This window comes from Melozone crissalis, unplaced genomic scaffold (assembly GCF_028551555.1).
Source record: "Melozone crissalis strain CALT ecotype California unplaced genomic scaffold, PUWL_Pcris_2 ptg000007l_1, whole genome shotgun sequence".
Taxonomy (NCBI): Eukaryota; Metazoa; Chordata; class Aves; order Passeriformes; family Passerellidae; genus Melozone; species Melozone crissalis.
This window is the reverse complement of record NW_026535785.1, coordinates 4,544,327-4,571,120: the sequence shown is the minus strand read 5'-3', so window position 1 is coordinate 4,571,120 and position 26,794 is coordinate 4,544,327. Positions and strand designations below refer to the sequence as shown.

At 39.2% G+C, this 26,794-nt stretch overlaps 1 protein-coding gene across 1 annotated transcript in view; it reads left to right on the top strand.

The window, feature by feature from the left end:
- Nucleotides 1-26,794, top strand: part of PLCG2 (phospholipase C gamma 2) — a 49,420-nt gene that overhangs the window by 4,433 nt on the left and 18,193 nt on the right. The window contains exons 2-17 of the mRNA XM_054296411.1: nt 7,851-7,991; nt 10,533-10,626; nt 11,760-11,807; nt 14,206-14,290; nt 15,000-15,083; nt 16,431-16,474; nt 17,544-17,616; nt 18,501-18,602; nt 18,756-18,874; nt 19,845-19,930; nt 20,840-20,960; nt 22,050-22,218; nt 24,040-24,144; nt 24,373-24,462; nt 25,015-25,193; nt 25,573-25,773. Of these exons, the coding sequence (XP_054152386.1) occupies nt 7,851-7,991; nt 10,533-10,626; nt 11,760-11,807; nt 14,206-14,290; nt 15,000-15,083; nt 16,431-16,474; nt 17,544-17,616; nt 18,501-18,602; nt 18,756-18,874; nt 19,845-19,930; nt 20,840-20,960; nt 22,050-22,218; nt 24,040-24,144; nt 24,373-24,462; nt 25,015-25,193; nt 25,573-25,773 (1,741 nt within the window). The remainder of the gene's footprint in view (nt 1-7,850; nt 7,992-10,532; nt 10,627-11,759; nt 11,808-14,205; nt 14,291-14,999; nt 15,084-16,430; nt 16,475-17,543; nt 17,617-18,500; nt 18,603-18,755; nt 18,875-19,844; nt 19,931-20,839; nt 20,961-22,049; nt 22,219-24,039; nt 24,145-24,372; nt 24,463-25,014; nt 25,194-25,572; nt 25,774-26,794) is intronic.

Below are 26,794 nucleotides of genomic sequence, written 5' to 3'. Positions count from 1 at the left end.
AGAATTTATACTCTCAGAAATCTGTGGTGCCATCCTTGAATGTGCAAGTGTGTGATTCTCTGTAATACAAGCATGCTCATTTCAAGGAAGATTCTATTTGAGGACTGAAGATGATTTCTCTGTTTTTGAATACTTAGGATTTTTTTTTAATAGAAAGAGGTGACCTGCTTTTGTAAAATTATATAAACCATATTTTAATCCCTTATTTTTTAGAAAAGAAAGATAACCTTTTCATGTTTTTTTAATGTTCTTTACTTATTGCAAAAGATTCCATAATAAAAATATCTAATGACAATTTAGTTGTGCAAGCTCATAACAAGAAATAGGTTTAAAGCATCAGAGGGCCATAGTTAGAAAAAGTTATATATCAGCTGTGAAACTGCTCTTTCTGTATGCAGAGTGAGAGGTCAGATAAGGTGGGAAGAGAAATGTTAGTATTAATTTATTCTGAAAACTTTCTCAGAGGATGAAGTACCTGCCCTGGGGAGTGGCAGAGATGCAGGCATCATGTCAATGTAATTGCAGAATTATGAAGCAGGGGAATAAACACTGTCCTTAAATTGAAGCTTTTGATGCTCGTGACACACCACAGTACAACAATAGCAGCCATTTCTATTTTCTGCAGCCCAGACCTTTATTAATGCAATAAGACTGTCTTGTGTCTTTTTTCCATTTATAACAGAAACACATGTTTGACAATGCATAACATGTTATTTTAGAATTAATGTGAACTGCTCATTTCACATTGTCTCACTGCTCTAGTTTTATGTGTCATAATATTTTTCCAGAGTTTGTAGAAAAAAGTGACCATTTTAAAATAAATGTGCCATCTCAAAGTCATTTAGCATTACCAATTTTTCATTTAAACTACAGAAAAGTGTTAGCAAGTGTTAAGTTCACTTGAGATTTTCTTCCCTGCTGAACAGGGAAGATTTTACAGAATTTGTCCTCTAGAACATGATTAAAAAACCCAGACATAAAATGAACTTGAATTTTCATGTTTCACAGGTAAAGGGAGTGTGAAAACTAAAATCAGACTTAGTAAATTAATGTTAAAAGTAGAATTAGAACCTGTGGGAGCTGCTCTGCTTTTTTTCAGTCTGTAAAATTGTCCTGTGCTTTCAGACTTTGTTACACTGCCAAGCAGGAATTACTAATTTCTGCCAAATGTTGCACCTGGATATTTAATGATCAAAGCTCATTATAGGAGCTGTGCATCTGTAATAGAGTCCTGTAGATACCAGCACCAGGTCAGGCCACATTCAGCTGACGGTGAGGGGAAAAGCAGGGATGTGCAGTTTAATTTAATGGCAACCTTCTGTGTGTTGCCACAGGCAGTGCTGTTCTACCTAACAAGGCTTAGGGTTTTTTATCTTTGTTTTATTTTGTGAATTTTATCCAGCAGCATCTTTGCCTTGAAATTAAATTTTGATAATGTTGTTTTTAAAATCTTTGCTAAAATGACTGCCAAAGAGAGCACATTTTTATGCTGTGCATCCTTTGGGCTGTCAGATACATTGGGGAACTTCAAAAACTTAACACATAAGAGTGTGTTCATGCATGTGGCTCACATTCTTAAACATTGATTTTTTTTCTATGTGTTAAACAGCTGAGTAATTTATTTAATAGAATTATTAATACCAATGTAAATTTCTTCTGTGGTGGAAAGCTTGTTTTTTTCCCATTGGAGGAGATGGTATAAACATTTACAGATCTGTACCTGTCTGGGAGAAGTGATGAGCATCTATCTATTCTGGTGAGGAGTATGAAATGAGTGCTTAATTTGGCTTGAATACTGGACTTGATCTTGCTGATTTCTAGTAGGGATCTTTGTTTTCCTTTGTTTTCCTTTCCTTACTGCTTGCAGAATTTTTGTTTGAATTTCCTTACTGTTTCAGACTTAAAGTGATAAATAGACTTAACTCAGACTGAAAACCCCGAGTCTCTATTTTGTCATTGGCTTTCTGCATTCTGAATACTGTTAAGGAACAATATGTCATTGCGAAGTGAATTCACTACTTGCTCTTTTTGGAGTAGCTTCACAAAGGAGCATTCAAATTTACCTCTTTTTGGTGTGTTTTGAAATGGCTGTATTTCAGTTGTTAGCCAGGGGATCTTTGTGTAAGTCTTCAGCTGAGTACATGGAGCTTGGTTTCTGTGGTCAAATGAAAAAATGAACATGTGTAGCCTCTAGCTCCTTTCAAATAATGTCTTCCCTTTAGCAGCTCAGTTCTGCAATGTCTGATGCTAACTTACAACGACCAGACTTCCTGTCATGGCCAGCCAGCAAAACAGGGATGGAATGAACTGCACAGACCTCAGCACCCCTGAGCTAGTTGATCAAAGTGAGTGTGAGATGTAGGTACTCCATCCTTTTCCCAAAGTCAGGTTTATAAGCCAACATTTTTGTTTTGTTTTGTTGCATGGAGCAGAATGTAAACTTTTATGAGCACATATATAAATTTTACTCTATTCTTATGTCATTTTGTGGAGATGCCCTTTAATTTTTAATATGAAAACGGTAGCCAGGTGTACAGCCCCTTGAATTCAGAGTTCAAACTGGGAAGCACTGTAACATGATGCTGTACTGTGAGAAGTTATGAATTTAGCAGTAATTTGTTGTTACTGTACATGCCAGCTCTGTGTGACCTGATTACGTAAAAAACGCTGTGGGTTTAAAAGGTGCACTTCTCTAAAGCTGATGTCAATCACTCAGCTAAATCCCCAGAGGACCCCTGGAAAGGTACTCATGGGTGCTTTCTCAAGGTGCACCACACTGTCTCTCAGGTTTCATCCTTGTAACTGTGTTCTCAGAAGTTTTGTGGCTGATCTCTAATGACTTCCTTGGGCTGCTGAATGTCTCAGTAAACTTCTCTGTTTATATGAGCTGAATTACTGTCCCTGCCATGCTGCAGGACATTTCTGCTTTCTTGTGACTTTGTCCTCCAAGAGAAGCCTCACCTTGTTCCCTCTAGAGTGACAGACAATTTGTGTTTCATTGCTGCTCTGAAAAAAAGAGGCTGTTAAAACACACCTTGGGTAGTTAATATTTAATGCTGCAAAGTGAGAGCAGAGCCATTGTCCTCACTAACCACCATGAAGTACATTTGCAAAAGGCTACTAAAGGCTTTCTTCATTCACTGGGCACTCATTTGCACACAGCCTCTGTTGCAGTGGGCAGTTTCTCACTTTCTAAAATGAAATCTACTTTGGAATATTTTGTAATGCAAATTTTTGGAAAAAAAATGTCTGGTTCGGAGTGCAGAATATTACTATACATATATACACATGAAAATGCAATTGTATTCATAGAGAGAATGGCCAGCTCATGTCTTGGTGCACACACCTTGGGTGATGAGAGTCTCTTATTTTCTTCTTCAAAACATTACCAGTAGTTTCCCTTAAGACTTCTTGAGACTTAATAAAATAATGCTCGCAGCATCATTTCTGACTCTGTAAGCCTACTCTGACACTCTGTGTAGGCTTTTCCTTTTCCTTCATTAAGTATGTGACTGAGTTTTGAGCTGAGCACCATTTGTGGCCACAGATGCTGAAGGACTCCTGGGGAATCTGGGCTTTGAATGAGGAATGTTATCTTACAGAACTCTGTCGTTCATAATGGCAGATTCAGGTAAACTTTTACACTGTTACTGTAGACTTTTCTATCAAGGGTGCCTTGATGGGTTGACAGCCTCTAAGGTTTTTTGACCCATGCATTTACATGCAAGCAGCCTGATGGTCCAGGCTAACATTACCTGACTTGACTGAAGGTGTTCTTGCAAATTTGCCTTCCTCCAGTGAACTTAGATGGACATTTCCAGCCCACAGAAGGTGCTCTGCTGGTGGCAGTGGCTGTTTTTTTTCAGCAGGGCCTGTTCCCCAACCCACCTGTCTGTTCAGGTGCTGGATGGTTCTGTTCCCACCCAGAGGTGACTGGTGGGGTGACCATTGTGGCAGACAGAGCCAGAACTTCTCTCTTTCAATTGCTGTGGAGCACAGTGTTGTGTTTTTTTCCCAGTTCTCCTCTTGACATTAGTTTTCTACCTTTGGTTATCTTGTATCATGTCTTCCCCTCAGCTTGCACAGCACGTGCTGTACTGAAATGCAGGTTCTGTTTTGCCATCTACCTCCAAGTGTGACTGCAGGAAATGTAACAGGAATTTGTACCTGCAAGTGTGTGACTGAACATGATTGCTGCTACTACTGGGTTATTTGAATGGAGATCAGTGGAGATGTTGAGGATCAAAAGTTTATTGCTAAGTTCATGGCAGTCAGGAGCTCTGTCAGGTGCCCTGGAAGGCACTGAGCAATTCATCTGTGCAGTATTGGGAAAGTATCAATGTAGTAGTGTAAGGATCCATTGAATTCACTGATTTGCCAAACACAGCAGCAGGAGCTGAAGTTTGGCAGCTTCAGGCTCCGAACTGCCTCGAATGCACATCCAGATCAGAACCTGAGACAGTGTGGTAATTGAAGGTGCCTTGGAGTCTGGTATCCTTAAGAGCCTCTTGAGGGAGTTGTCAGAATCAATCCGTGACCGATGAGCCTGCTAAGGAGATGCCTTCAACCTGGGGAAATAGTCACATAAAGGGATGGATGAACTGTATACTAATTGTGGGTTTTAGAGTGGCACTAGACTTTTATAAACTGTTTGGCTGGGGACTGGCTGTGCTGGGGGAGTGCTCTCCTTGTCTTGCTGGATGTGAGTCAATTTATCTACAGGGCATACTTTGATTCATGTCTCCTTAGGAAATGTTTTAATCTTCTTTTACCTTTCTTGTGGAAATTGCACCTGCAAGTGTATTGGATTTGGTTTGACTGTGCAAGGTGTATCTGTCCTGGTCTGTGCCTTTTTTGGATATATCAGGCCCCGGGAATACGTGTCTGTGAAGCCAGGGCAGGATATGGCTCTGCAATTTGCATGTGGGATTGAGAAGGAGGAAAGCTCCAGTACTTCAAGGCAGTACAAAGATAGTGTCTGAAGTGTTGTGCCTGCAGTTCTGGCATAGGTATGAAATTACATTTTAATTGTTCAGTGACAGATTGTGCTGTTAAAAAAGTTCACAGTAACTGCGTAACAACTACGTTGGTGCAGTTGATTTACTAATCTGAGTCTGAAACATGTTGCAGCTTTTCCTGGCCTGCTCCTTTCTTGGTATAGTTGGAATCAGCCATTCTGGAGCCACTGGGCATCCTGTGAAGGACACAGAGCTTAGTGCAAGACCAGAATTAATGCTTGGCATTCATATTTCTCTTTTTTCCCTTTGATCCTCCATATTGGCTTTTCTTACAATAATGTAGAGTAATACATCCTAACCAACCCTATGAAATGTCATTAAAATTCATACATGTATTTTCTATTAATTTTTTGAAACTATAATGTGCATTGCATCTTTATTTCTGTAAAAATCTAAAGAATGTTTAACAAAACTTGTGTTTTGTACCTGTTTCATTTATTTTCTAAGGAAACATAATGATATCTAGCCCAAATGTTGTAGGATATATAGAATATGTTGCCTGAAAATAATAGGGATGCTAAATTTTGAATTTAAGTTTTTTAATATAAATATTTCTTTCTCCTCTCTTTCACTCAGTTTTGTTCTCTTGCTGAACCATTCCTCTCTTGGATGTTTATTCCTCTATGGATGTTTAGCAATCAGGGTATAGCGAAACCTTTTCTGAAAAACCATTTGCAGAAGCAATAACATGTCTGTGCATACAGAAATCCTTGTGCCACTCTGTATATACACATAGGTTCATGCAGGAGAAGGGGATGGTGGGGTTGAAAGGCTGTAGTGCAAGGAGAAGGACTGTAGTGAGTGTGTAACTGAGGGCAGACATTGGGTAAGTTTGTGTGTTTATTTCAGAGGTCAGTGTGAGGTAAGAGCCCCTGGAAATGACAACAGCAATGCAGGTTGTGAAATCTCTTTTATCACTGCTTCTAGTTTGTACTTTGAGAGGGCCTATTGTTGTGTTGTTCATGTGTGTGGATTGAAAGGAGTCTGAAAGGAAAGGTATGATTCACTTTGAAGTTAAAACTGTGTTTTTCAGCAGGGTTTTGTTGGGTGAAGGGAAAGCAGAAGAGGTGACTGGGGTTGCCAGTGATTGGAATGAGGCAGCCTGGTGTGCAGTCCCGTGCCATTTACTGCAGCCATGCAACCTCCTCCCCTCTCCATCTGGGTATTTTTGTCTCTGCTTTCTGATTCTTCTCTGTTGATATTAATGTGAATTCACGGTGTAAGATCAGCTTTTTTAGATGGTGACATTTAGGATGGTAATTTGGATACATCTTTAGGGATCCACGTGAGACTCTGAATGGTAAAGGGATCAGAATCATCATTAGGAGCTTTTGGTTCCTGGTCATTTATAGGCACAGTGTGAATTTATTTTAGGAGTTTGCATCTAAATTTAAGGGTCTTCACCAATCAGACATGCAGATCTTAGGAGATGTTTTTGTGGTTTGAGAGGGAGGCTGAGACATTAAAACCTCTACCTTGAGAATAATGATTCTTGGAAAAAAGCACGTAAGAAAGATGCCTGTATCCTATAATTAGTTCAGGTTAACCTTTGAGGTCTCATTTTCACAGTGTAAGTTGTTTAATGACTGTGAGAAAGGAGTGTCTGGTAGAAGTTTGGCCTGGGATACTTTGCAGAGAATAAGTTCCAAGATGAGTTAATGTTTTGTTATCAGGATTTTGTTGATAAACTTCCTTGCTTGTCTGTCCATGTTGGTATCATAGAAATGCAGCGTTACACAGGTGGAAGCTTTGCTGTTGTTCAGCTCACCTGTGTCTGGCAGCGGAGCTGCTGTTTCATTATGTTCTTAAAGGTCTTCTGTTACTGATGAGGTGCTCATTTAAAACTGGGGGTTTATATTGTGGCATTCTTAAATGCAGGGACAGAAACCCTCAGCTGTTTTCCTTGGATCTTGCTAGGTCTGATAAACACATTTTGAGAGCAGCCATGAAATGTTTTTGTTCACACTTTGTCCTGTAGCTCGTAAGTCAAGACTGTCCAGAAGTGGAAAGAGCTGTTCATTTCTCTGGTCCACAGGCAGAGCAAAACCACTTCCTCAGTTTTCTAATAAGTATCTTATCTTGAGAGCACACATATTTCTATTTCAGTGCTGTCTCCCTCCTGTTCTGCAGGCCCTGTAGCAAGGGTTTGAAAACAGGGAGCTGACTTGGGGGAGTGTGTGCTTGTGCAGGGTTCCCGTTCTGCCGTGCTCCAGCATACCTGTGTTCTCTGGAGAGCTGAGAGGTGAAAGTGATACAACAGGTTATGTTAAATAACACAGATCTCTCTGGAGCTGGCCATCAGAAAACTCACAAACATTTTAATTATTAAGCTTGATTTTCTCTTTATATTCCTACTTCAAATATTTTCCTTGAAAGTACCAATGACTGTACTAGCTCACAAGGTTAGCTGTGTAAGATTTATGTGGATGGTTTAGGTGGGTAAGGTAGAATTGTATATTTTCTTTTTTGTTTCTGAACAGTTTTCATGGCAATTGGGAAATTACTTGGTTAGAGTTAATGCCATTTGTGAAATCACATTTTCTGTGACCCAAAGGGCCGTGTATATGCACCTTGTCCATGGAAAATCAGAGACAGTGAAGTAATAAAAATATGACATGTTATTTTTCTTCTTCTGGTCCTTTTCTACTATTGTCTGTTATTATTTATTTGTGGATTTATGGATTGAAAGCTGGCATAATTTGCATTTCTTGTCCAATACAGATTTACATTTTTACATATATAGCTATTTTCTATGTGTGTACATACTTTGAGTTATCCGTCCTAGCATTTCAGGCTCTGCAGTTGTACTGACTGAATGTTGTTTCCTTTCAGTGGATCTGATGGAAATAAAAGAAATTCGCCCAGGAAAGAATTCAAAGGACTTTGAACGTTGCAAAGCAAGGCATAGAGAAGAACACTGCTTTACTGTTTTTTATGGAACCCAGTTTGTCCTCAACACCTTAAGTTTAGCAGGTACTTTTATCTTTTTTCTTTCTTCTTTAAGGTTACTGATTGAACAAGTCAAACACATTGATGGAACAGGAATGCACAGAATACTGTGGTTTTAACTTCTGCAGTTCAGGAGTGCACCAGATGCTTAAAATCTGGAGCCAGACCTTTCACTCAGCCTTTCTTGTCTGTGACCTGCTGCACTTGGAATGTTTCACTTCCCAGTGGTGCGTCATGCAAGTGTCATTTCTGATTTTTCTAGCAAGGTAAAATAACTCCAGTAAGGTTTTCAGCACTGATGGCAGAGGTAACGTTGCCCTCTTTAAGGACAGCCATTCAGTGTGGCCAGAATATTGTCCTAACACTTTTGGTCTGGCCAAAATGATTTTGGATGTAGTAGCCATAAACAGCTGTATCACAGAAATTTTCCTATCACCTATGGGCAATTGAAGACTAATTTGGAAAAATGAAGTTTTAGTTTGGGCTATTTGTGTGCATGTCACCTAATAATACTAAACCTCTTCTAAATAAGTACTAGGAGACCATAAATAAAATTGGAAAGTGATAAATTTAAATTAAGAGATCTTGTGAAACAAAGGGAATTTGTACCCTTTATCTATAGAAAGGGTTGGAACACTTTTTATTACAGGCAACATTATCCAGGGTTACAAACCTAAAGATTTTGAAATGAAGGAGACCAAAGATTTTACAGTAGAGGCTGAATACAATTTCTAACTAGTGGAATTTACTAAAAGATTAATTTTCTAAAAGGTTTGTAGTGGGTCCTTGGTCTAGAACCATACAGACAATTTATTTGGAGTTGTAGTTCTCTCTGTCCTGAGCATGAACATGCTTCTCCATTTAAATCTTAACTTAATTGCAAAATCTTAATGTGACAAAAGGGGAGTGCTTTGTAAGTATTTAAATATCGACAGCTTTTGTTTTTAATTATTTATGGGATGAATTTCTTATAGATTGCAGTACTAGAATACAAGTTTTTTGCAGTCAGATGCTTTTGAAATGAAAGACTAATCCTTTCTTAGAGGTTTTTAAATAAGTTTTACCATTGTTGACTGAAGTCTGTGAAAATTTTGAGTAAATGGCTGTGCTTACGTGCAGCTGTGCCAGGGAGTTCAGCTTGATTTCCTCTGACAGCCCCTCCAGTCCCTCCCCCATGGCAGTTCTCAAACCAGGCCTCTGCCAATGCTTTGAAAACACTTGGTACCCTGAGCTGTTGCTGTAATGCTGAGCTGCAGAACAACATAACTTCCAGTTCAGGGGGAAATCCTTTTCCTTGCTGAAGGGCTTTGTGGTGGTTCCTTAAAACAATATAAAAGAATTGTTCCTTGAGGGGAATGGTGGCTGTCATAAGGGGCAGAATTGTCTTGGGAGAAGAATTGGTTTGGCAGTGGTGGTGGGTGTTCTTTCCAAAATTGTAACTAATTGAAAAACATTTCAGTGGGGAGCTGAGGCTGGGCTCCAGCTTCATCCTTGGGGTATAAAGCATTGTTTGAAAGTATGTTTAAATAAAATGTAATCTTTACCTTTTGAGAAACTTGTTTGCTTTGAAGGCTGATAAAAGATTTCAGCTCCTGAGTGAAAATAATTTTTCAGAGCTGGTTTAATTGAAGAATGCCTCCATGCAATTTCAGAGCCAGCCTGCTAAATCAAATGGACTTCGCCCAGCTGAGGGCTGTAAAAATCACATCTCATGCAAGGTTATTGCAGTTTAGCTGGTATTTCCTAGGCAAAGCTGTGCCCAGCAAGCAGTTCCTCATCTTCCTTCTGTTGGGCTGAAGAATTACCAAATGCAATCATGATAAATGATGAGGACTCTTCTGATTTGGGAATTGGAAAGGCAATCTAAATTTTAAACAAAACAAAGCAGTGATTTACTAATTTGCAGGGCAGGGAGGAAGATGTGCCTGGCTTCTAGCTAGGCCACATAAGGAATTTTAGACCTTTTTTTGACTTGTATTAAAATGTGTTATATACACTACATCAATTTTGTACGTTGCTCCCTTACTGTTTGTCTTGCCAAAATTTAGTCTGGAACGATCTGTGTTGAAAGGCATAGTTAAGATAAATAGAAGGTGATTATGTCAAAAGCCAGTATATTGTAATTTTGTTGTAAGTTGCTGGGAATATAATGAACCAGCCTTATTCCACAGCAGCACTGAGTTCTTTTGCCTGTGTCCTTCAAGTTGCTCTGATCTGGGTTCTGGGCTTTTGCCACTTTGGAGACAGAAGATAAGAAAATGAATTTTGCTTGTGTTACCACAGGAGCTCAGCAGTAGTTTTATAGTGTTTTTGCTGAAGTATTGAAACTTTCCTACTCTGATAAAAGCCTTCTAAAAGGAAGTATTTTTTGTCAGAGCTTACCTAACCCCAATTTATGCTGTTTTTTATTAGCCTTATTAGTAGCAACATGAAGCTATGCAATGAGATTTATCAAAGAGGAAGGTTATCAGCAACTTTGTATACTACGGTTTATCTAAACAAGTTATGTCTTGGTTTTGTGTTGATTTTGCTTTGATGTTTACCATAGCATATTACTTTTTTCAGCTGACTCTAAAGATGATACTGATAAATGGTTGTGTGGCTTGAATATCTTGTATCAAGAGGTCATGAGTGCTCCCACACCTGCAATCACAGAGAGGTATGTGGGCATATTTTCACTTGGTGAGACTGGGAATTGAAAGAGGAAAATCTGAATGAAATTTTTAAGGTTCAACAAGTGGTGCTTGTCAATTACACTAAGAGCACTTTCCAGTTAGTGTAGGACACTGAAACCTCATATGGAAATTCTCAATGTCTGTTTTGCTGCATAGGTGCTCTGGAGTCACACTCTGCTTCATACAGTAATGTGAACTTGCCATTCACCTTGTTCTGTGCACCCAAAACAAAATCTCTTCATGAGGTCACAAGAGCAGCTGGTGTTTGTGTGTTGGCTTCTTGGAAAATTCAAAAGTCAGCCATATGAAGGTGAAACTGCACCTTTGTCCTTGAGAGCATGTTGTGTGTGAAACTGCTCAGGCTCAGATTGCCAGTTCTGTGGACAAGGTTTCAGAATTTCAGTATTTCCAGTATGTCTCCATACCCCATTGCTTTCCATCACTGCTGTTACTGCAGATATGCTCTGCCCTTACTTGCTCCCTGACCAAACTGTGCCCTTGACACTGGTGTTGTCAATCAAGAGTAATTCCTCTTGAGGCTGTAGATCAGCTTAGCAGTGCAGTCATCTTTTAGATCAAAATTGCGTATGTATTTATTTACTATTGGTGCAACTAAAAGTGTTTTACTGTGCATCTAAAACTGACATGCACTGTAATGAGGATTTTCTTTAAAATTCCTTAAAACCCTCTCCCTTCCCTCTAGTTTTTAATTTTTATGCATCTAACAGATATTGGAGCCAACAGCTCAAAGATAAATCTGGCAGAAATCATTGACTTTATGGAGTTACTTCAGTTTAGATTAGCTGAAGTTTTGGCTCACTTTATCCTCTTACTTTATTACAGCTTCTGGTTACTCATTCTTTTCTGTCCTGCCCACCCTTCCCTTTCCTGTGTTGTTTATGTGACTGTAAAATGCAGCAAAGTACATATTTACAAATGTGGTAAAAAAAACTGGCTGGATCCTTGAATGCTGCACTGGTAATGTTTTGCTTTGCTAAAAGAGATGAATCTTAAGACCTTTAAGCATTTCTATTGAGCTTTGTCTATAGATTTTGAAATTTCATTGGCTGTATATTCTTTATAATTCTATGATTCTTTTTTCTCCCTCTTCTACAAGCTGGCTGAGAAAGCAGATCTATTCTGTTGATCAAACTAGAAAAAATAGGTAAGAAATTCTGTCTTTTTTCAGATTTTTTAGTGACTTTTTGTTGCAGATTCTAACATGGAATGAAAAGAAAACAAATAATTCATTGTCCAAAATGTGGAGTATGAGATCCCTGAAAATGGAATTTGCCGTTGCTTTACCAACTTGAGTTTTGCCTTTTGCTAAATAAAATGTGTTCATAGCATTCCCTCAGGTTTATGTACATGGTATAATGAGGAAACAAATGAGGGCAGCTAAATATTTTTAATTTTAGCCTAGAATTACTTTGCCAGAAAGAGCAAGGTGTTATTTTAGGGATTCAGCTCGGCTGGCAACTGCCTGGTCATGGCCTTGTCTCTGCCTTGTATTTGGATGGACCAAAGCCAAACAATCACCTCTGACCTGGTGCTTCTCAGGAACCCAGGGGTTCTAGCTCCCAGTGTGATGTGTGGCTTCATGTGTTTGGGTTTCAGTAGTTCTTTTCAGGTCCATCTGTGATGTGGCTTTGTAGCTTTTACACACAAAGGAGACATTTTAAAAAATGAATTCAGCTGCACACCTCTCCTTAGAGTTGCCAGAAATCGTGTGGCACTGAGAAGAATGTTAGCTTTTCCTCCCTTCTGTGTTATCATTGCACCACGATGTTTCTCTTTGTCTGGAACAGGCATTTTATTATTAAGTACAAATCAGTGTAGAAAAGCTCATGCTTTCCCTGTTGTGTACACCTTTTCCCAAAAGCAAACTGCAGTGAGGTGTTTCACTGTGTGGCTGAAGCTGTGGTATTGCAGGAAATCACACCTTTGTGCAGACAGCCTGTGGCACTGTGCAGGCTGAGCTGAGACCCCATTTCAGAGCTGTGTTTCCCCAGCTGGCCACAGTCCCATCCTCTACTGGACATTGACTTTACCCCCGATGCATTTTCAGAACTAACCCTGCAATGGGGGTGTGTTGTTGGGGTTCACAAAGCAAAAGCAAACGTTAGGACGGAGCAGCTGTGGCTGACAGTAGGTGTCTGCTGAAGAGGTTTCATTTGTTGCTTTAGGATTGTTTTATTGCTACAAGGCAGCTTGGTTGGGACTAAGGAGACTTGCACTGTGGAGAGGGCAGGTTTTCCTTCTCTTCCTAGATGATTCATCCTTTTAGAAAAATTCAGGATAGGAGTTTGGACTGAGGTCTGTTGTGTTCAGAGCTGTGGTTTTTAGGAAGATTAATTGTAAGGCTACCAGGCAAGTCCTGTTCCACAGGTTGATTCTTTTTCCAGTGGTAATGAAATCCCAGCTCTTTGTTTTCTCTTGCCCTTGTCTGGCCAGAGGAAATGGCTTGTGCTTGGTGTTTAGTGTACAAATGGAGTGCTCCTTCTTGCTCCTAATAGTGGTTTTTTCCAGAGGTCTGGCGACGAGGCAGAAAGACAGGAATTTCCTGAGTTCTAATCTGGCTTGGGCATGGACTTTGGCTTAGCTCCTTCTTGCTTTGCCTCTTTGCCTCTTGCACAATGGAGATGAGAATATCTCCCAGGGTAGCTGCCGGCATGGACAATGTAGAATGGAAGTGTTACTTTCATCTACGTGCTGATTGATTTTGTTGCTTTCAGGCAACTCTGTTCTGACCCTGTGTTTGCAGAGGTTTAATGGCTCCTAAATTGTGCTGTAGGCCAAGGCAGAGTTCCTCAGTCTTGTTTTGTTGGATGTTGTTGGTATTGCTTTAATATTTTGTGGGCTTCAGCAATAGGACCCACAGGTCTTGTATCTGTGCTCTCTTGACTTGCTGCCATGCTGTTATCTAAAAAACTTTGGTTTTTGAAATGTTACTGGGATATCACTGGGCATTCTGAAGCTTTGTGAAAAGAACCAGCAGGTCTGTGTAAATGGAACTGGAAGGGAAGACTTGGTGGAGAGGAGCATGAGATCGTGTTCAGGTGTTGCAGGAGGGAAGAGTCTTCCTGCTGCAAATACGCATTACCAGACTGAATAACATCTGGAGAAAAAGGTTAAAATGGTATTGAAAACTGGGGCTTTTTATTTTCTGTTTGTGCTCGTCTGTTTGGTACAGCCTTTCCATGATGTTTTCTGTGTCTGTAATCCAGTTTCAGTGGAAGAAAGGCTGGAATTCATCTGACCATGTATAAACATCTACATTTGAGCTGATTATCTAGATCTGATTACTTACTGAGACAGAGATACATATCTATGCAGCATGATTATTTTAAATCCAAATTACTTGAAATGTCTCTTTCTCCATGTCTACCTTGCTTCCACGTAGCTGTTAAGTTTATATAAGTTTACAGGTATGTGAGATGAACCCTACACAAAATGTTTCAATAATCACATTTTTCTGTTGATAAAAATATATGAGTAGCTGTCTAGACACAGCACATTGTGGTGATTTTGCTATCCTTTTTTTTTCTCCTTTTTTCCCCCAGTATCAGTCTTAGAGAGCTGAAAACTGTCCTTCCCCAAGTAAACTTCAAAGTGAGCAGCATGAAGTACTTGAAGGATAAATTTGCGGTAATTACCTGATTACTCAAATGTGTTTGGTAGTATCTGATAAGCGTTGATGTTTCTTTTTAGGACACTTCCTTTTTTTTGATTTATATAATGTACAGTGATTAATCTGTCAGCTTGGCTTTGCCTGTATCTGAGGGTATAAGAAAATACAGACAAAAATGTTCCTTCTTTTCATTGTGTGGGTCACCAAAGCCAACAGGGTTTTGAGCTCCAGTACTGAGCAAGTACGTAGAAAAGTATTTTTTAGTTTCTTCCACATGAATTTCATCTTAATTTTTTTTTTCAATTTTATCAACTAATAACCTCTTCTCTCCAACTGATGCCAATATTAATAGCTTTTGAAGGTCATTCCATTCCTACAGGAACCTTGAATATCCCCACCCTTTCCTGCTTTCCAACTCTCCACCCTTAAAGCAGACATTCTTGCTTCTGCTGGCCCAGCTCACAATGACTAAATGATGCTCCACTTCTCTCTTGGTTATGGAAGTGGAGTGAGGGTGCAAAATGCAAGGCCAAAGATGAGGGCTAGGAACACCATGTCATAAACCAACATCTGTTTTCTTGTTTGTATTCTTAAAAACATAAATAAATTTAAAAATTCAAGTTGGAGTAGAACAGAGAATGCCAACTGGAGTAAGAGTAGCTTGTTCATTGTGCAAGGGGCAGTTCAAGGAATTCTAAATTCAATGTGTGCTACTTTGTGTTGTAGGAAATAGGTGCTCACAAGGAAGAGCTTACTTTTGAACAATTTCATTTGTTCTACAAGAAAATCATGTTTGAACAACAGAAATTGGTAAGCTTTTCATAAATTGTCTTCATACTGCTCAACTTCTGCATCAGAGTAGTCAGAGCTGGTTATCTTTTTGTTTGTTACTGATTTTCTTTTTTCCTCATTCTTGTACCAGAAAAAGAGTGAGTGCTGTACTCATGTGTAGATCACAATCACTGTCAGCAGTTGGCCTAAGGAGATGAACAAGTCATTCATGTTGCTTCTTGTGTGTTGCTAGTAGAGAGATAGGTATAGACATTAGTGGGTTTTTGGGAAGAATTCTTTTTGTGAGTTTATTCAGGATGCTGAATGTCTTTTCATTAGGTTTGGCTGGTATTTTTTACTGGTAGAAGCAATTCCATATTCCAGATTAGCAGCAGCAAGTCCAATACAGGACATGCATGAGACAGTCCTTGGGAGGCATAAATGCTGTGGAATTACATTTTAGCTAATTTAAGTGGGCAACTGCCTGACTGTTTCCTTGTATTTGCTGTACAGATTCATGAAGCTGGTGGAAACTGCTTACTTTTAGTGACTCTGAAAGTTAGGAACCCTTTAAAACTGTGTGAAAACACATAATTTGAAATTACTTGCATGAATGTCTTTCTTCACTATGTGCTTATTGTGGATTCAACTTTAATTTTGCAGATGCTAAAGTAGAAGCTTAGATAGTCAAAGTCAATGCTGATTTTCTGGCAATACAGCTTGTGCTGTTTAAAAGTGATGCTGAAATCATGGTGAAGTGATAAAACCCCTAGATTAACTGGCAGGATTTTAGTTTTGGCCATGAAAGTCCTGTTAATTAGCCTGAGCAGAAAGCTGAAGAGTAAAACACACAGCAAAGAGCCTCTCTGACTTCTTTAAGCTCCTGTTATTGCCCTGTGTGAATCATTGCAAAGAAATTTCTCAATTTGCTTACAAGTGCTTTGGGTCACTTGATAAGTTTCCTGCAATCTCTAACGATGCTGTGCCAAGCTAGAAACAATTTAGGTTTTATATTCACTTGAATAAATGTGATGAATGATACTTAATTCCAGTTTTTCTGTGATATCAAACAGTAAAAGCTCCCCAGAAATTTGACTGCTTGTGCTTTGTCAAAGCAAGTATTTTGTCTGAGAATTGTGTTCACATTGAAAGGCCTCAAGTGCAGTTGCCAGCCTTGGCAGTATGGTTTTTCTTATGTATTTAATTAAAAATGTGTCTTGCCAACTTGTGTGCAACTGCTCTAGAGCAGACAGGCATTTATTTCCCCTTCCAAACCAATGGACATTATTAGAAGGACTCAGATAGAAAATTGGATATTTTTTATTCTTTATGTTTTTTCCTTTTTTTTATGTTTGATGTTTTTGTTTGTTTGTTTTTTGTTTTAAGATTCTTGATGAATTCAAAAAGGATTCCTCTGTTTTCATTCTTGGGTGAGACTTTTCATTTCTATTATTTTTCCACATTTTCATATGGTTGTAGTGTTGCAGGATTGTTTTTATATTAGCTCACTTTTTTTTTTAATTTTATTTTTTGTTGACTCTTTTTGCATTCAGAAAGGTGAATTTACATTGCAAGTAAGTCCTGATGATTGCTTTTTACTTTCTGCCTACAAAAATGGTATGGACTGAAGTTGCCTGTCCTCTGATTTTATAAAGAGCTGAACAGAGCTGTAGAAGGACAATTTGATGCAGAAAGTTTTGCTTCAGTCTGGAGAGTGGTGTGGTGCACAGGCTTTGCCAAGAGCTGAGCTGAATGCTGATAGTAATGGTTTCTGCATCTTCCACTTGATGGACTTGAAAGTTTAAGTAAGATGTGTACAGCATGAGGAAGGTGCCAGGCATTGCTGATTGTGGATTAAACTGGTTTATCTTAGTTTTGAATATGACACTAACAGATTAAGGAAGTAACTATAAAATTTGCTCTGAGTATTTCCTTAACTCTGGGTCATGTAATAAACTGTGAGGCTGTTTAAAAGCACAGATTTGTAAGCACCTTCCTGGTACCAGGTGCTGCTGTGTTTGTGACTTACAGAAGGCACATCAGTGATACCACTTTTCCTTGGTGCAGCTGCACCTTGCCCCCTTTTTCAGAAGATTTAGGTCTATCACAGTAGTTCATCTAAATATTACAAAGAAGGAATTGCTGGTGAAGTGTGGCTCTGTGATAATTTAAAAGGAGCTTTTTCCTGTGCCTAAACTAAACTTACTGAAACCCTGGTCAAGTTAATGCAGCTCATTTGCTACAAAGCAATGGCTACAGATTTGATGCTTTTCCCAATGAATCCCTCTCAAAAGTACATCAGGAATCCAGGAGGCTCAAAATGAGTAATTGGATGATAAAAGCCTCCTCTAAATCCCATTGAAATTACAAAAAGTCTCTTACTGGTGGCAGCACCTTTATACTGTAAATCCAAGGTACAAACCCATGTAATCTTCTGCTGTAACATCTGATTAACCTATCTTATTTCTTTAGCTTCACTTTCCCTTTCTTTTTTTAAAGAAATACTGACCGTCCAGATGCTTCAGCAGTTCACCTCCATGACTTCCAGAGATTCCTGCTACACGAGCAGCAGGTGGGAAGGTTACAGAAATACTGAACTCCTTTTCTTGGGGTTGTATCACAGAATTCTGTGCTCATTAAAAAGAAATGTGAAGAGCCATAGAATATGATTGATGCCACTGTAATACTGGGCCTTGAAAAGATTTCTCCTTCTCCATTAAAGTCCACAAGAACTATTATTTTTCATCTGTATAAAGCTTCTGAAGGTGCACCAGAGGACAAGAGGGAGGACAAAGTAAATAAGGTTTTAACAAGCCTCCACTTAGTCATGTAGATAAACAGACAAGGTTAGAAATAAATGCTGTGTGCAGTCAGAGATGAATGCCTGGTCTGGTCACTGCTGTCACCAGAGGAGCACTGGGGTGATGCCTTGGCCGTGGCCCCATTTTTGCAGCTCTCACATTGCTGCCTGCCTGCATTGCAGTCAGAGGTAATTTCCTATTGAATGGAGCCAGTTAGATGTCCCATGCCAGCAAGCAGATAAGGATGAAGGCAGGGATTGGAAATGTGTCTTCATGGATTCCTGTAATGTTATTTAGCACAGACTCCATGTGAAAAAATGGTGCAGTATTTGCTGGGCACTGCTGAGCTCCAGGTTTGCAAATGTGATTGAAAAGTGAGACCTACACTTCCTGTGTAAGCTTGCTACTTTCTTTTTCTCCCAATTTCACTGTTTTCAAAGGATGTTTTCTAAGGCACTGTTTTCTAAGGCACTTAGAAATGAAAGAGATTATAGTTAAGGCATGTCCAAGCAGGCCAGCTTTTTTCCCTGTCAATGCACATATGTACTTAGATAGTGTGTCTCTCTCTGTAGATCTCTCTGTTCCTTGTTTGATTTTAGTACTGAATAACACCACTTCTAAAGTTTTTTTTTTACTGTATTGCAATTATCTGAAGGAATCTTGGGCACAGGATCTCAGTAAAGTCCGAGAACGAATGACAAAGTTTATTGATGACACTATGAGAGAAACTGCTGAACCTTTCCTCTTTGTTGATGAGGTGAGATAATGGTGCTTTGTAGTAGTTCTCATAGACTTCTTTCACAGAATTTTCACTGGGTGTCAGGACTTGTAGTCCCCTCTTGCTGCATTGCTGGGTTTCTTTTATTCTCATAGGGTAAAAATGTTTAAATTCAGTCTCTTTGTATTGTAGTTCCTCGCTTACCTATTTGCAAAAGAAAACAGTATTTGGGATGAGAAATATGATTCAATAGATGTGCAGGACATGAATAATCCTTTGTCCCACTACTGGATTTCCTCCTCTCATAACACGTAAGTTACCAGAAGTCCCATTGTCTATCCCAGTTCAAAAAAAGTACAAATGTGAGAGAGACTAAATTATGCCAGAAATGTGCTGTGTGGATGTGTGAAACCTTCCTACAGTGTGGTCTAAATGTGACAAATGGAGTTTCTGTGACTCTTTTTTCCCCTTCTCATAAGATCTTAGAGGTTTTGAGATATAACTCAGCTTCCAGAAAACGCAAGTCCTGTGGATTAAACTGGTTTATCTTAGTTTTGAATATAACACAAGTAATAATCCGTCCTGGTAGAAAATAAAAAGTCCTGGTAAAAAATATAAAGTATTGAGTTTAAACTGTTCTGAAAGCCTCTCTGCTTTCAAGAATTTAAGTTACTGAAGGGGCTTCCTTTTTTTCCAAGCACCAACGGCCTCACTGAGCTCATGTCAGAATTCATTAATTGTACAAAGTATGTGATGATGAGTTTGAACTGTCTTCAAATGAAGGGGATTTGCTCATCTGGCACTGTAGTGGAAAACAAGGTGTAAAGAGAGGGAGGAGAGATGAACAAATAAAATAATGCAGGGAATGCAATAAAGTGGATATGGATATAGCATGCAGGTGTATTTTGAAGTATAAGGTGTGATATTACTCTAAATACCTTTCACATGCTCATGCATGAGCACGATGAGGTTTAGGTGGGTTTCAAAGCTCATGATTTGCTCTCTAGAAGGATTTCAGGTTGGTTGCTATTTAGATTGAGCCTTTAACCTGCTCTAATTTGGTCTGTTCAAAAACCTGATAGCATCAAGTTCAGCAAAGTCTGTTTCTTCCGTCAGAATTAGAAAAACTGAAACAAACCAAAACAAACCAAAACAAACCAACAACAACCAAAAAATCAACATACACTGTCCATAAGAGGAGGCAAAATGTCACTCATAAGTGAGTGAGAACTGGTTGAAATTGACTGCCTCTCTTTTTTAACAGTTCCTTTTGCTCCTTAGGTACCTGACAGGAGATCAGCTTCGCAGTGAATCCTCCACAGAAGCTTACATCAGGTGCCTCAGGATGGGATGTCGATGTATTGAGTGTGAGTAAAGACCTTGTGGAGTGGTTTGTAACATTTGGTCTGTACAAGTAGTTTCCCCTGTTTACCAAGAAAGAAAAAAGAACTGAAATCAAGAACTGTTTGCTTTCTGAATTTGAAGTTAGTCATATAAAATCACTGATTCCTAAATTGTTTTTCTTATTTCTCACCAATGCCTTGTTCACTTCCTCTGATTCTTGTTCCCAGGCAGTTTTAAGAGACTCTTCCTAAATCTCCTCTCACTTTACACCAAAAATGAAATCGTGAATCCATATGAAAGCTTAGGATTTAAGCTGGAGTACTTGTATAGCATAGATAGTTTATTTACCTTCATTGTAATACAGACAAGCCTAAGGCACAGAGATTTTTGTGATGTTGTGCCTTTTGTCATCCTGTTTAACTTGCTTGTAAATCAGTTAATGTCTTTGTTCTCCAGCAATTGTGTATGTGTCTGCAGCACTGTACTTATTGTGTTCCTTATGGAGAATTTTCACTTCAATTTCATGTTGTTTATTTGACTAATGCAAAATGTATCTCAAATTAGAGTTTCAGGGTTGAAATAAACAAAAGACAGAAGCTCTCAGCTTGTCACTTGTTGGAGTGTATTTATCCCTAGAAAATTACTGTAAACTAGTAGATTGACACTATAGTTGCCTGACTCTCTTATTTCCAGATTCCCACACAATTATGCTTTGGGAACATTTTGTAATGTATTTTATTTGTCTTGCTCTTAGTTAAGTAAATTCAGTTTCCTCTGTGAGAGAATAAATTCATCTGATGGGATATTTTATTAGAATATTAAGGTCTATGAATCAGTATATAGAACACTGAAGTTTTGGATGTATTCTTCTTACCAGAGTAATTTCAGGAGCTACCAGGTCTCTTACTTTTCCCACTGCTTGTGTTTCCTAGTGGATTGCTGGGATGGTCCTGATGGGAAACCCATCATTTACCATGGATGGACACGGACAACAAAAATCAAATTCGATGATGTAGTGCAGGCAATCAAAGACCATGCCTTTGTTACATCTGAGTACGCTTTATTTTCCTTCAGCCTGTTTTCATGTGTTTAGACCTTTCTGAACTGAATTTCTCTGTAATCTAGAGCAAAAAGTAATCAGAGAGTAATGGATTCCAATAGCCTTCATTATTGCCACATGTGGGTGTTTAATAGATGCTGTTTTGAGGAGGAGTTCCAGAGCGTAACCATTTGTTGCTAAGGAAGACAGTGAATACTCTAAAGTATAGTGTTTCCAGCTCCTTTTTTGGGTCTTCTTTTATTAAGTTGCAAGTGAAACTTCAAATGCTTAATAGTCTGTCTTAAATCTTACAAAAAATAAACAAAATGGTACAATTGACAAAGAATAGTCTGTCACATGGTGTTTCTGTTATAGGGAAGGTCTTAGCTGAGAAGATACAGAACTCTTAGCGTGTCTCCTGAAGTGGTAACTTCAGTTTAGAGCTGCATCTCTGCCCTTCTTTAACTTGTACTGAGATGCCCTTAACATGAAAAATATTACCCAATAATTGGGGAAGAAATCAAGCTGTCAGTGTCCTGTTTTTCCATGTTACCACTTGGACACAGAGATGCAATATTTTCCCATGTGGATCAGTGTCTGCACAGGAACTTTGTGTTAGTGACAACCATAACATGGGATGCCTTAGTGTTAGTGACAACCATGCATGGGATGGTTTCAGACTCTTCTCAGAGTACATGTGAAGGAAAACAGACATGATTTTGAGGAGAGGAGAAACAAATTTTCACATGATGGTGCTTTAGCAGTGAATCTGCACCCAAAGAACTGGGAGGGAGTCTTTGTTCTTCCAGATACTAAAGTCTTAGCTGGATAAAGTTCTGAACAACCTGATCTAACCTAGGAATTGGGTCTTCCCAAAGAAGGGGTTTGGATTAGATGGGCCTTCACAGGTCCCTTCTGACCTTGGCAACTCTGTGATTGCACGTCTGTTATTATTTGTTGTGTCTGTATCTTCCTTTTGTCTTCTTGTTTCCTTAAAATATTTTTCTCTTATCTGGGGGCTGAGGGAGGGTGTTGTCTTCCTTGCCTTGCCAGCTGTAGCAAAACGAAACTGTCTTCATTCACTTTGGTTTTGTCCACCAAAGATACCCAGTGATTCTGTCAATTGAAGAGCACTGCAGTGTGGAGCAGCAGCGACACATGGCCAAAGTGTTCAAGGAGGTGTTTGGGGATCAGCTTTTGATGAAGCCTGTTGAAGCCAGTGCAGATCAGCTCCCATCACCAACCCAGCTGAAAGAAAAAATCATCATCAAGGTAGGCTTGCTTTGTGTGCTGGGAGAGAAAATAGGAGAATAAGAGCAGGGGCCTGAAATACTGTTCCTGACTTCACAGATTAGTTTCAAGAAACCCCTTGCTTGAAGTGCTTACTGGTTACATTTGCCAATAATGTACAGTGTTCTGTAAAACTCTGTATTAAAGTGCTTCCTCTTGGTTTCCTTTGCAGTAAAGTGTTGGCAGTTCAAGTGCCAGATCAAACGTCAGCTCTTTTCTAAAGGTCTTCCACCTCCTGAAATGTCACTGCTAAATTTCAGTGAGGGTTCGCTGTTGCAGATGTTTCATCACACACGTTTTACACCATGTGGCCTGCTTAAAAATGATATAAGTATGTTCTTGAATAGGAAGATAGATCAGTATTACTATGTTTTTTTTTCAAAGACTGCCCTTCATTCAAGTGAAACCCAAAGCTCTTGCGGCTGCACACTGAAGTTGTAAAGATTTCACAAATTGATGAGTGTTTGCTAAGTCAGTGTGATTTAAATATGCAGTTTAGGGAGCCACTTGTGAAACACAGAGGGACTGCTCTGAAAGGGCAGTCCCTGTCAGTGTAGGACCTTGTGGGTAGTGCAGGTGTTTTATGAGCTTTGTTGTGCAACAACAACACAAGCAAAAGGTTTCTCAGATTGAAACTTTTCAAACGGCAAAATTTGGTGAACAATCTCAGGGCTGCTTGTGATCTCTGTAGTAAAATAATAATTACTTTTGTCTGTGCTTCTGTTTTCTTGCTCTTGTAACAGTATTGCATCCTATGTATTAGACATCTGAATGGAAGAAATAAGGGTAGATAGGTATAAGAATATGCTCTCGAATGTAAGATTGGAAAAACCAGAACCCCACTATAAGGTGGAAAACTTCTGTGCTTAAGTTTTTGGGATTTTTTTTGTTCTCTCCAGACTGTCTGTTGTCTCCGTGCAGAGCAGAGAGGGAGGCACATGATTAATAATAATGTGACAGATCTGATTTAAAGGGAATTGCAAACTATTATGAGTGTGCACAAGAGAGCATCCATATCACTCTGTGCTGTCTAAAAGAGCATTGACAAGTCTTTAAATAGATCAGCACCTGCCAGTGAGCTGGTTGTGTTGTTTGGCTTTTGTTTGGAAAATGTTGTCAGCAAACAGTCACAGGCAACACCTACTTCACTGGTCTGTGAGATTTTTCAGATAGGCCTGTCAAAATGAAATCAGCCAAGAGTAGGCTGTGCAGAACTGAACATGGTTGAGGTCTGATATGAGATGATTAATTCCATCATTAACTGCAGTTAAGTAATTGATGTTGCCTGTGGCCCGTTGAGACACTTCTGTGAACTCTCTAAAGAAAGTAGAACTTGACCCCTTTTTTCACAAGAGATTTCCCTTGTACTAATTTTTCTCATAAAAGGGTGAATTCCTCATTCATTTTAATTCCTTATCTTTTCCTTTTGTTTTGAGTTTTGTTCCTTCTGTGCTACTTTCTGCAGAAGGATTCCTGTTTATCCTTATTTCTTGGTATGTGTCACTTCATGTTTTCTGTTCTCCAAAGAATGGGGAGATCTTATCAAACTACTTGTTTCTTCATTGCTTCAGTGATACCTCTGCTAGTTTTTTTAACTTTTATTAATGGGATCTAAATTTTAAAGAAACAAGTTCCAGCCCTGTTATTCCTTGTGGAACAGTTGCTGTTATGATAATGACAGAAGGTGGGTGTGCAATAGAGAGAGATACTTCCAGTAACTCTGAATGTGCTGAAAGACTACGACTGATTTTGTGTGATTATCTCTGAATGTGTGAATGTTTGTTTTTTTCCCTGTTTTTTAAGCACAAAAAACTCGGGCCAAAGGGAGACATTGATGTGAACTTGGAAGAAAAGAAAGAAGAAAAGAAGCAACAAGGAGAACTTTACATGTGGGACACAATAGAACAGGTATTATTTCTATGACATCTGCTACAAGTTGTTGATCAGTTCTGTAGTACTGAAAATTTACGTGAATTTCCTTAATATTTCTGTAAGTAATATTGTCAGTTGAAGAAGTATGGATGAGGGGAAGACAGTTTTTTTTTTATTGTTGCACCATGTTTTGAGATTGTGGTTGAGAGTGATTAGTGAGTTTCCCTCTGTTAATGGTTTTAACTTTTAACTCCCAACTTTCAGAAATGGACTCGGCACTACTGCGCTATTGCTGATGAAAAGCTTTCATTCAGTGATGATATAGAACAGAATGCTGATGATGATTCATCCAAGGTGATGGCTGTGTTTTATTGTTTAAGCATGTTCTTTTTATTATTTCAGATTATTTCAATGTCTACAGATGTGTATTTTTTATCCTGATGAAATTTTAGAGATTCTGTATTAGATGACAAGTGTGGGGATAAAAAACTATAAAAGGGTCTTTGCCAAGGTCAACTCTAATTAACCTTATTTTTAATAAAGGCTAATAAACTTTTCCCTCTGTTAGTGGAGGACTTGCAAGGAGGAGTACAAGGACAGTGAAATATAACTTCAGTACTTCTGTGCTAATGCTGATGTTTGCACTAAGTCTTTTAAGTATTACTGCTATTCTCAAACTAAGCAGAATGAACTCATGTGTATTGTGTTATTAATGTGTTACTTGGCTGCTGTGGATGGTATAGCAGGCTAATTATAAAGGTGATTGGCTGGAGAGTTCAGGCCTAGGAAGAACTGAAATCCTGAAATAGTGGTTATAGATGGTTATATATAACCAATAACAACTACTTAGTTTCAAAGTCATAAAACTAGAAATGTGCTATAAAAAATTCTTATTTTCTGGTCTAGGAAGTGAAACGAACTGAACTGCACTTAAAAGAGAAATGGTTCCATGGGAAAATGAAAGGGGGGAGAACAACTGCTGAGAAACTGCTCCAGGAATATTGTGCTGAAATGGGTGGCAAGGATGGGACATTCCTGGTTAGGGAAAGTGAAGCTTTCCCCGATGACTACACCTTGTCGTTCTGGTACGGTCACTGTCATACAGATTTAATGGGGGATTTGTTTGTCTGGGTTTGGTGTTTTCTTTTTTCTTCTGGTTGGAGCATTACAAGGAATAGTGTCAGATGGATTTCTAACCCAGAGAGCTGTTAGGCCAAGTTTTGCACAGTAAGTTTATGCCACATTTTAAACTACTGTAAGTTGGAAATTATTGTTTTTGGTCCTGTAAACCTCCCTTGTCAGAATGTTTGTTGTTTGTTACTTTGGCTGTTTTATGAGGTGACACAGCTTTCTTGCCTCTTCACAAGCTCCTCAAGTAGTTGACCAGGAATGGGTGGGGAAATGCTTCGAAAAAAGAAAATCTGTTACAAGCCCTGTATTTCCCTTATGCACCCTCTACTCCAGGAGGTCAGGCAGAGTCCAGCACTGCCGGATCCGTTCCACCAGTGATGGGGACGCTGTGAAATACTACCTGACAGACAACCTGACCTTTGACAGCATCTATGATCTCATCCAACACTACAAGGAGGCCCACCTGCGATGTGCTGAGTTCGAGCTGCGCCTCACGGATGCTGTGCCCAACCCCAGCCCTCACGAGACCAAAGAGTACGTATGGAAGCCAAGCACTGCTCTCATGTCACTGTCCTTGCCTTGCTTTAGGTGGGAATTTTGCATAGAAAATTCCCTGGATTCAGGAGCACAAATCAGAGTTGCTTGTCTGTGGAAGTTTGAGGAATAGGCTTCCTGAAAGACGCTGAGGGGTCGCAATGACTTTGTGAGAACCTGGTACAACAAAGAGCGGTGACTGGGAAAGCAAATTTCCTAGCAGCAACTGGAAGATCAGTGAGAACTGTAATGCTGTGGAAATGTGCCAATTCTTCCTTTGTCTGTGCAGTGTTTTACAACACCCAGTGGGTTGGGTTGGATGTTCAGTAGTTGGCTGTGGTTTGGCAACTAAGTGGTCATGGCCTGTGCCATCTGGAAGCTCTGTTCCTGGGGCAGGGAGCCCAAACAGCTACATTTGCCTAACCCCACCCTCCACCTCACCCTGTCAGAGATGGTTAGGCTATCTTCACCCCGTGTGATAGGAACTAAGCACAGTGTTTACTTCCAGCTGGTAATTGTCTGCCACAGATCCTGGGCAGAGCTTGCTCTTGTTTTTTGGCAGAACATTGTTATTGCTGCCCTTTGTTTTGTTTTCTGTGCAGTGGGCAAAAGTAAATATTTGCATGTAAAATACTAATCAGTGACTTTAAAATTCCTTTTTTTTTGTCCCGCTGGGATCTGGGAGTCACTGACCACCCATAGATTACTTTGGTGGCCAGTGACTTGGGAAAGAGAATTTAAGGGTTAGACTTTCCTGCCTTTCTGCATAAGCTGGAGATATATTGCCATTATAAGTGGCCACAGCTTCACTGAAGGCACATTGGATCCAAGACAGGTCCATCCCTATGGTGAAAGATAAAATCAAGCTCTGAATAAAAAATACAAATCCCTGGTGTCTTTCTTTTGCCTATGTTTAGGCATTATCTTAAATCTACTATGTCAAAATGGAATAAATACTGAAAACCGAATGGCAGACTAAAAGCGGGATGCAGTGCCTTTGTTTCAGGAACAAATGCAGATT